The 10,705-nt window shown below is 33.7% G+C and overlaps 2 protein-coding genes across 2 annotated transcripts; one reads left to right on the top strand and one right to left on the bottom strand.

Moving 5' to 3' along the window:
• Window positions 1-715: 715 nt before the first annotated feature.
• On the top strand, window positions 716-3,902 carry LOC18100165 (membrane magnesium transporter). The gene is made up of 4 exons (XM_024603706.2): window positions 716-955; window positions 1,052-1,104; window positions 1,196-1,296; window positions 3,493-3,902. Exons 1-4 carry the CDS (start codon window positions 877-879, stop codon window positions 3,584-3,586), a joined length of 327 nt encoding a protein of 108 aa, XP_024459474.1. The 5' UTR covers window positions 716-876; the 3' UTR covers window positions 3,587-3,902.
• Window positions 3,903-6,051: 2,149 nt separating this feature from the next.
• Window positions 6,052-7,971, bottom strand: LOC18100163 (transcription initiation factor TFIID subunit 8). The gene has a single exon (XM_024603705.2). The coding sequence runs from the start codon at window positions 7,434-7,436 to the stop codon at window positions 6,366-6,368; it is 1,071 nt and encodes a 356-aa protein (XP_024459473.1). The 5' UTR covers window positions 7,437-7,971; the 3' UTR covers window positions 6,052-6,365.
• Between the last annotated feature and the right edge of the window lie 2,734 nt (window positions 7,972-10,705).

Below are 10,705 nucleotides of genomic sequence, written 5' to 3'. Positions count from 1 at the left end.
CTTAAACCCTAAAAACCTATTTAACTTACTTTCACTTGAAAACACCTAAAAATTATTGTTGCAACCCAATTAAACCTATTTTTAACCCCAAAATACTATAAGATCAATCCAAAAAAAATTAGACTGATTTAAATAATTTTTCAAAACTTTGAACTACTTTTTCCAACAAGATGAAAGTTCAAAACTACCTTTATGAAACTCTATTCCTTAAAACAAACTCATTGACACAAAGATTGATCTTTTTCGTTGTTGAAAGGTGATCGATCAAATATTTTCTCTCTCCTCTTTTTTTTGTGTGATAACTTCCTCTCTCCTCCCTTGATACATAGGGATCAAAATACAAATAAAATAAAGATTATGATCTAAATATAAAATTCTCAAACAATAAGGATTGAATGCGTAAAAATTTGAAATTTCTTATAATATATAAATTGATACAAACATTAAATATTAGTATGAAAAAACTAAAATACAAAGTTCGAAAAATGGATATAAAAAAGCATATGCATAGTGATTTAAGAAAAAAGCAACAATAAAAGTGTGTTATGTAATTGTAATCGAAATTGCAATTGTATTAGAATTTGGAGTAGTAAACTAAATAGTAATAGTGTAATACGATGCGTATTTACTCGGGGAGAGGCAAAGGGGATATTTTCGAAAAACGGTGCTTTTTAGGTAACGTGTGACAGAAAACAACGTCGTGTCGTTTGCTTTATAAAACAACCAAAAAACAAGAAAACAGAAAAACACAAATCTGAAGGGTACCTCTCGCCCTCGGAATAGCTTAGCTCAGCTTAACTTAGGGTAGGAAGAGCAATTTGGGTTAAATTAGTATACTTTACAGTGCCGATCAGATAGATTAGATAGTTAATAAAAATGGGTTTTTCTGTAGGATTTGTGATTGGATTGGTTGGAGTCTTGATTCTCTCTCATGCCGCTTATTCTACCAGTCAATGTTTGTTCACCATCCTCTCTTCCTGAATCTTTTTTGCTTTTTTTTTTTGTATATAATTATAATCCTGTTTAATCGTGATTGATGATGATGGTGCAGATCGGGGTTTGTTGAAGATTACAGAGGATGAGTTTTCTGGACCTCCTTTCAGTGTATCATACCAATCTCTATACTCTTATTTTCCTTGTATATGTACACATATATATATTTATGTTGTTTTGGTTGGGTTGGGTCTTTATGCAGGTGGTGGTGGAATTGATTGTGGGGCTGGTTTTGTGTATGTGGGCAGCATTAACTGTGCCTGGCAACTTCCTCTCTATTCATCCACATTCTGATGAGAATAGGTTACTTTTTCTCTCTCTTCTTCTTCTTCTTTTTTTAATTTCTCGCTCTTATTTTTGTCAATTTGGATTTCTTTCTAGTTGAAAAAAGAAAGAAAAGAAGCAATGATTTTGAAAATATTTTTGTTTTTAAAAGTATCGATGTGGGTAATTCAGTGTCAAGCAGTCAGATTACTCTTTAAGAAATTGAGAGTAGTAATAATAATGATAATAATAAAGACTGGTTTACTTGTATTTGAGCGTCATTTAATGAGGTAATCAGTTCCCTTTAAGGAGTCTGTTATTTTTATGTATTAGATTGAAAATAAACAGCCACTGAAATTGGTTTCCATAGAAATGGGTGTTGTCCTTCTGTTGTAAACTTCTATTGAAAGTCTTCTTTCTGGTTGAAATGAGTTTGAACTATTTCTAGCTTCCTTGAGCTGGTCGATGCATGATCTGGATTAACATGCTTATTAAGCAAAAGAAATGAACCCGGGCTACAGGACTTTAAGTGATTTAGTTCATCAAGAGCATGTTTGCTCGCATACTCTTGCTAGTTGTTACACTTATTTCTGGGGTTTCTTTCCTTTGGGTGCCATACAATGCTATTCTCATTCCATTTTGAAAAAACCCATACAGGACACTGTTCTTTGAAACAAATGGTGTACAGTGTTGTTATTTTCACTTTATATTGAAAATGGCAAACATAGATATAATTTAGCTACCTGGTTGCATAGTTTCTGGCAGTTATAAGGAAAATATCCTTTTTTAAGTCATGAGATGGTCCTGAATTTTCCTAAATGGAGTAGAAGATGGAATTGTTTTATCTCTTCTGACTTTTCATCTTCTGAACCTCAAATTGTTGTTTAAAGTTGCCATCGCTGTCCAGTAATGTTCATGGCACAACAATTGTCTCAAGTGCAATTCCTGTTAATTCATGCCACATGATATGCATAGTTTGTGGTAATCAAAGATCCATTAATTGGTCTTCTGGACAGGGTCGCTGTATCTTATAGATCATAACTTGATAGTTAAGGAACAAATTGAAATCTTTAAGGATCCTTTAATTGGGTTGTTGTACCTTCATATAGCATGAATACATTCTGATTGATGATTAAATATCTTAGGAATTTTACATTGAAGTGTAGCTTACCATTTCATCATCGTCATTTATATTTTTACTCTACGGTGTGCCCTGGGGAGCATAATCATGTACATGTAAACGTTAAAGCTTGTTTGAGTGAAGATTTCAAACTACAAGGGACTAAATCAAACTAAAATTTGCTTGATATGCAAGAGGGCTTTTGATTTTTATGAAGCCTTGACCGTGGAAATGGCCTCTTGGCTTACTACTTGTGTTATTGGACTGGATTAACTTAGATGTAGGCTTGGTGTTGCAAGTGATAGATGACAACGTAAACCCTTAAAACAAATATAGAGCATAGAGATACCGGGTGAGTTTAAGGACCAGAACATGTCAGCCTTGTATTTGGGCTTGTGTTTTTCCTCGAGCCATAAAAAAGAGATGTCCTCATTCTTGGGTTTGGGTAGTTCTAGATCAAGGCACAGCGGTTGTTTTTATGGTTGTACTCACTTGGGTGTGTTCCAAAACTCTGTTAGCATGGAGCCATTGGTGGATATCTTGTCAATTGGGTTTATTGTGTTATTTGGAAATTCCTTATGGAAATAGCACTCTTGTTCTCATTGATTAGTGTCCCCATAGGTTTCCATCTTAGATGGTTTTATGTTAATTGCTTGTGTTCTCTGCTTGGACGCATGTTTTGTTATTGTGTTGCATTGTAGTTGATTGTGTTTAGATTGCTAATTATTGCGTGAAGATTGTTTTCAGTTGTTGGTAGCTTAATTAGCAAAGTATAAGATGAACACATTGAACAGTGATTCATGAAATACAGAGAACAATTAAGACCCAAGTCAGCCCCTTATTGTCTCGTAAAATTCTGACTACTTGCACAATTCTTTTTTGATGGCTACTACTTACAATGGCAATCAACTCCACATATGTCTAGCCTAGACTAGGAATAGGCTGAACATGGCCAAATACTCTGTCAAATTTCGTGCTCCATAAAGGGCATGCATTAGTGGTGTTACTTGATTCTCGTGCATTAGAGATGTGAATTACACCTAATGTGACTGCTTGTAATGTTATTTTTACAAAATAATTGGCCATTGACATTATTCATAAATTCTTCAATGCAGGATGGTTTCTTTGCCAGACAACCTGGATTTCATGATCTTCAACCATCGTGGAAAAGTATTTGTTACAGAAATCGACATGAAATTAAAGCATTAAGGTCATTTAAGAAATGGAAGGCTCACGTCCAACATTTTTAAGAAGACCAATGTTTCTCAATCAAATTAACACTCTGAGAGAACTTCGTCAACTCAATAATGCTACTGTCAAGTTAATGGGATTACATAATTATGATTTTTTATTTGGATTTGTAATGGTCTTATATTTCTCATCACAGTCATGTAACTAGAATTCAGTTGATGTGTTTTTTTCATCAGTTGCATTAGAGTTTTGTATTTGAATCCAGGCAGGGCATACTTGTGGAATCTGAATGATGAATTATGACGAAGGGGTAACCTTGTCTTGACTGCTTCAATTTTTTTTATGATCAATCCACGCACAAAGGAAATTTCACCAGGATGATATGCAGAGAAATCAAAAAGATTTCATTGGGATACCGTGTTAGTGGTTAACTTTATCCTCTTGTACCAGGATAGGATAATACTCTCTTTTCACTGCAACCGGATTGTTTGGATTGGAGGGAAGAGAAGGAATGTATTCAATATGCGAGTAAGAAGATTCATTTTATAAGGTTGATAGCAAGCATTTTGCACGTCTTACCTGTCCCCTGTTCTCAAAAGCACTCGTCGAACGGTCCTCTTGGGTTTGATTAACTGGAGGAATTGAGTTGTCCTGCTCGAAAACATTAATGGCTTTCTCAACTCTCATGGACGAATTTTTATTCATATAAATTATTGTTTCTTGATTCTGATATCTTCATCCTTTGTCGCGAGAACTGGTAGTTTTTCAACTTTAGCAACTTGATGCTGGCATTGAAGTCAAATAACCAATGCTATATGTATAAGCACAAGCTACAATTTATCAACATTGCTTGCGCACTTGAGGTTTCTCTTACCTATTTTCACTGTAAATAAATCGACTTCCTGAATGTTATTATAAAGCAGCTGGCCTGAAAAGAATCAACATCCAAAATGACCAAATCTACAGCGAATTGAATTCAAATAAATATTTGTCAGCTCAACCCTTTTCAACACCAGTGCTCTTGGCACTAAATAACTACTTCATTGCTTATAAGGACATTACTGATCAGAGGACACTCTGCAATCCGAATAGAACATAATGGAAGAGTGTAACTGTTTCAACATACACACAAGCAATTACTTCTTAATTCTATAAAAAAAAGAATATCATTTGGCCCAGATGCACGCATTGTTGTGAATAGCAATAAACTTGCCATCCCTGAGTTATTTGACACTAAATCAAACAAATTGTTCTCCGCAGCACAACATTAGACTGACAAGCATGGTCTGGATTGATGGGATGTCCCTTCAATCCAGACATCTCATAGCACAAATAATGTGACATATCACTTGGCAGCACTAATCAGCTTTTATTTCCCAGCTGGGTTGTCTAACTGTGGATAAAAGCAGGGGGTGACCATGTCGCCATGTGATTCTATCCAAATTCCTCTCCTGCTGCATCTAATTTGATAAATGGAGGACATGAAAGATGACATAAGTCAAACTTCTCCACAGAGTGTGAAAGCAGAGAGTTTACCTTCTACATCTCCTAGGTTCCAAACTGTATGTACTAAGAACATCAAGGCCTAAAGTCAGTGACTTGAATTAGGTAAGGAAACTGCTTTATTGAATCTGCTACACATTTCCAATTCCTTTTATCATTATCCCTGCGCTACAAGCTTTTTGCATTAATATTTTACCGAATTCTTAATCTCTGGTTTGTTCTTGTCTGTTATTGAAGCCCTTTAGATACTTTAGATACAAAGAAAGGTTGAGCAATTAAGGAATGCAACAGTATCAACATCTGGTTTTCATGTGTTATCAGGTCAGGTGCAAAATTATACTCGTGGGTGATACAGAAACCATGCAGGGGTGAACGATAATGAAGATATTGCTTTCTATGACATCTTGGCAAAATGGCATATAACTAGTAGTAATCAACATGCTCCTCCAGACTACAATAAAAGCCAAAAACTAATATACATGCATAAAAACAATACTGTGGGCAGGGGCAAAAATTCATGTTGAAGTCCAATTTTCATGCTAGCAACTACATGTAGTTAACTTTTGAAATTGGGTTTGCTATGTAGAACGGAAATGAATGGAAATATACCCATGATATATAGCATACGTCTGCACTTATTACAGCCTCATCTAACACAACATCATCCACTTAAATTCAATCTTACAAGACTTCTAAATTTTCACGTCATCAACTTTTGAGCAATATTTATTATGTTTATTCCTTCTTGAGTTACAATGGTCCTTCTAAAATTGTTTCTATTAGAAACTTTCTTTACACACACACACACACACACACTGGTGGTGATAAGATCTTCATCATAAACCCAATATCTTCCCCTCATAAAAACTTAAGCATAAAATGTCCAGTACAAGAAAATTTTGTAATGGCATTAAGGTGCTTATGTGGAAATGCATTGTACCCTAAACAGAATATTTTGTTGCATGTACAAAAACAGAATATTGACGATAATAGCCAGAATCAAAGAGCACACTTTGTCCATCCCACAATAAAATTCAATGTGATGATACATCTAATGACGGAACAAAGAAGCACAAACTTCACCGTCAAAGAATCAGTTGAGACTAAAGCTAAAGTAACATAAACATAAGCATTCACATACCTCAAAAATTGTTAGTAGGATCGCATGGGACACTCACAACAGAATCTCATAAAATCCACGCAGGAACAATAAATATGCCCCTGAAATAATTAGAGAACCAATAGCCCCTACTAAAAGCAACTTCTGAATGAGCCAGTCAGACAAGAAAATAGTTTACAACTGTGTAAGCTCTTGTGGGTTTTCCATTGACTGCCTAAGTATATACTCTGCTCTCCTCTTCTTGTCATCCCTCTCATCATCACGCCCTAACCAATGCCCCGTTCTCCCCTCACCCTTCTTCAAAAGACTCAGGTCCAAAGACTCTCCTAACAACTTCTTCCCAGTCTTAAACTTAAAAGCCACAGCAAGCCTCTTTTCAGGAAGACTCTTCCTCTCAACATCTACATCATCACAAATCCCGCCTTCTTTTGCTGCTTCAATGACAGGTGCAAATGCCTCCATCACAGAAACATGGTTTTTTAGCTTATCTGGCAACACAACTGGAGAGACATCCTTCTTCCCAGACTCCAACGGAGTGGCAAGAAATTGATTACTCTCAACTACTCCCAATTCTTTCACATTATTACTGACCCCCAAGGATGAAGCCCCTGCTGAGCCATTACTCAACAACCTCTGCTGCAAACTCAACAAAGCCCTTTCTGCCTTTCTCCTCTGCCTAGCTTGCTCAATCTTTTCTGCACGGGGATCCACAGCCCTCTCATTCCACATAGGTGTATGCAAATACGTGTGAGGATCAGGCAAAGCAGGCAACCATGCCGGAATATGCTTCCCAGGTGGCGCTTCACTCATACTTTCAAAACTAGGAATTAACTTTCTAACCCTAATAACAGGAAACCTTGGCACCGGTTGCGCAAACGGAATCTCATCATTAGAACCAACAAAGTCAATAATTTCTTTAATCGTACCAGAATTAACAAGACAATTACCAGAAATGGACGCACCTAAAAACCCTTGTGAAGCTCCTACTATATCTTCAAAACTTCTAACTATATCAAAGAAATTACATTGGGTTCTACCTGATAAATTGGCATAGAAGCTTGCGATCTTGCCTAGGTCACAGAGGTATCGGATTGTGATATCATTGAGAGAATCCAAAGCAGATTCCTTAAACCCATGAAAGCCCACACTCTCACATATCTGAGCCACTGCCATTCTTGAAACAGCACGACCAAAGTCATCGGATTTGGGTCTTCCCGGTGTATTGTCTTCACCTCCATTGCTCATATTTGAACCCTCATGTCAATAAAAATCAAGGCTTTTTCAAATCAACCACCATTTCACCAGTGATTCTTGAAGATAACCATAGATTATACGACGTGGAAGAATCATAAGAAAAGAGAATCTTGTTTTCTTTCTTTCTGCCCTAGTTTTCTCAGGAAACAAGCAGAAAGGAAAAAAACCCTAATCTAAAAACCAAGCAACGATTTGAACAAAGGAAGGTAATTCCTCAATAGGCAAGAGAGAAATGAAAAACCCACAAATAAATTAGACAATTGACAAAGAAAAATAGGAAAATAAAGCAAGAGTAATTGTGAGTAGATGGTTGATTAATTTGATATACCCTGAGGAAGTATCTAAAAGAAAGAGAGAAGATTAGGGTTTTAGTGGGTTTAGGGTAATTGTAGAGAAAGTAAGGGAATTTTCCATAAATTTTGGAGGGAAATTGGAGGATTGAAAAACAGGTTGAAAGGAAGTTAGGGATCGAGAGAGAGAGAGAGAGAGAGAGAGATGATACTTAGAGAGGTTAAAGGATGCGAGTATGGTTTGGGTTTATTTATAGAATACCACTCTCTCCATTGCTATTTTGGTTTAACCAATCAGATCAGAGAACAACTTCTCTGCTTTGCTGCACAGCCGCTCGAGTATGGTTGGCTTATTACTCGCCTAGGTTTCAAATTAAATGCCCTCCTGGGTTTCTTTTTAACGAGAAAGCAAGGCCTGCCCTTCTAAATTGAAAATATTAAATGATTAAATTTAAATAGCTAAATTCTAAATATATGAATCTAAGCCAAGTTTAAGTATTAAGGTCCACTATATTTTTTAAAAAAATTAATTTTTTAATATTTTTAGATTATTTTGATATATTAATGTTAAAATTAAATTTTTAAAAATAAAAAATTATTATTTTAATATATTTTTAAATAAAAAATAACTTTTATCACTATCAATAAATAATAATAACTAAAACTCTACTGTTTATAATCCATAACTATATATACACACACACACGAATCCCTAAAAGCTTTTGAGTGATACCCTAAATGCATGCTAACATTATTATTATTATCAATAAAACCTCAAAGGTGTGAAAAAAGTATTGATTCAGTGCAATGTGGTTTGAAATCGTGCAGTAATGATTTTGTCAATCGGAAAAAAAATCTTTGGTTTTTGTACAGGGGATGATGATTTTTTTTACGAGGATTATTGTTCATTATAAAAATAATTGGGTGGAGCGAAGCTTTTTCAATTTTTTTCCTAAATAAAATGATTTTATTGTTCTTGAAAGAAAAACACAATCAGTTGCTTCTAGAGATACTTTTTATTTTTTCTTTTTAGAAATATAGTAAAATAACTTAAAAAATTTCTTTAATTAGATTATGAGGAATTTTTCATACTTTCATCCATGCTTTTTTGTTATTATTAGGTCAAGAGAGGAATAATTTGGCATTTTAATAACAACAACTAAAACAAAGAAAAAGAAAAAAGAAGTGGTTGGCGTGTGTGTTGTGCACATTAACGAGTAAGCCAACCCATTGTATTCAGGTGGTGCATGTAGCGACTTATGGCGATAAAAAAATAGTCTTCCTTGATGTTTTCTGACTCGTCATGGCGGGACCTTCATCCCTTGGCCGCGCATGCATCTTAATTTCCCCTGGTTTCACGTTAATTGACTTTTTTTTCTTCTTTTCTCTTTCCTTGATTTTCGTGTCCGGCCTTTTGAGTTTTCATAGCATCCTTTCAATTTTTTTTCCTTCAGATTTGATCTGTGCTCTTTTAATTGCTATTTTCTTATTTTAATTAATTTATAGAATTAAAATTTATTTTTAATTTCATCCTCCTTTAATTTTTTTTATTTGTCAAATTTAATCATCATTCTTTTGATTGTTATTTCTTTATCTTTGGAAAATTTAATTTAATTTGATATTTCTTTTTTGTTTTATCCTTCAATATTAAAATGGTTGGAAATTAAGTTTCTTGAATAAGTCTAGGTTTAAAATTTCACGGGTTGTAAATTTTAGAGATTAATCAGGTTTATGATATTCACCCGAGGTTGGTTGATTTTTTTAAAAAAAAATTATGTTTTTTTAGTTTTATCCTTCATCATTTAATCTAGTTGGAGATTGAGCTTTATTATTATTTTTTATTTGCTTTCTATAGGATTTTTCACTAATTTTGAAAATAACTTAGGTTTTTTAGGTCTTTTTATTTATCATTCTTTGTTAAATTAATTTTTTAAAAAACTATTTTTGAATTGAGTTAAACTAATTGCTTAAATATAACCATGAGATGCTCACTTTATGATATTTTATTTGGTTTTTTTTTCTAGGTCATTGCTCTTACAGCGCGTTCATCCTCTTTCGTTGTCATCATATAACCTTTCGTAGTAGCATTATAACCGTATTGGTAAGCTCTTTTTGGTGGTGAGTCAGTTTTCATGACGGAGTGACAATGAATCTTTAATGAGTTTTTTTTTTTTTGTCTCCTTGCAAGTATGATATTGATGGGTTGTTTTTTATAGTTAATTATTTATGAATTTTTTGTATGATTTATCTATTGTTGTTGCTTTTTTTTTTCTTTTATTATCATATTATTAATTTAACTAGGCTTATTGAATCTAGTCAGGTCAATAACCTGGATCTCAAATTATTATTTTTTACTTCTTTAGAAGCACTACGATTTCTTTAGCATCATTTTTTATATATATAAAAAAAATTGATCTAACTCGCGACTTAACATAAGCCACCAATCTAGATTTATTCGAGTTATTTTTCTTAGGTTATTTTTTTTAATTGAATATTTTTTTTACCTTTTGCTTTCAATAGTTAATCGATTAGAATTGAGTTTTCTAATTTATTTTGATTTGCATTTCATGAGGTTATCATGGTCTTGTGCCTCATGTCGCAAGTTTTGCAGAGTAATCATTGTTGGCTCAGGTTGATTCAATGTGTAACCCTTTTAATTTTGTTTAATAAAAATATATCATCCAATATATCACCGTCTTAATATTTTTAAAATATTTCTTCTAGTATACATCATATTTTTGACTTCCTGGCATCTTTATATTTTTTTAATCTTAGAAAAAAAAATCCAACGTGCGGTATAGCGCAAACCAAGAATCTAGTAAACTACTAATACTTATAAATTTATTATTTTCTAAAAATAGATTGTTTCTTGGAATGAATCCTAAAATATAGATTAACCCAGTTTTCATTATTATTTTTTTATTTATACAAAAAAAATAGATAACCTAAATTAAGTTTCTTAAATCACTC

This window comes from Populus trichocarpa, chromosome 6 (assembly GCF_000002775.5).
Source record: "Populus trichocarpa isolate Nisqually-1 chromosome 6, P.trichocarpa_v4.1, whole genome shotgun sequence".
NCBI classification, from domain to species: domain Eukaryota; kingdom Viridiplantae; phylum Streptophyta; class Magnoliopsida; order Malpighiales; family Salicaceae; genus Populus; species Populus trichocarpa.
This window is presented reverse-complemented; position numbering and strand designations above follow the sequence as displayed.

What these genes read in the sequence shown, in the direction of transcription:
- LOC18100165 (XM_024603706.2), top strand. Translation starts at nt 877, where the DNA reads ATGGGTTTTTCTGTAGGATTTGTGATTGGATTGGTTGGAGTCTTGATT. An exon ending in TTTCTGGACCTCCTTTCAGT is followed by an intron (nt 1,105 to 1,195) that starts GTATCATACCAA and finishes GTCTTTATGCAG; the next exon opens with GTGGTGGTGGAATTGATTGT. An exon ending in CCACATTCTGATGAGAATAG is followed by an intron (nt 1,297 to 3,492) that starts GTTACTTTTTCT and finishes TCTTCAATGCAG; the next exon opens with GATGGTTTCTTTGCCAGACA.
- LOC18100163 (XM_024603705.2), bottom strand. Translation starts at nt 7,436, where the DNA reads ATGAGCAATGGAGGTGAAGACAATACACCGGGAAGACCCAAATCCGAT.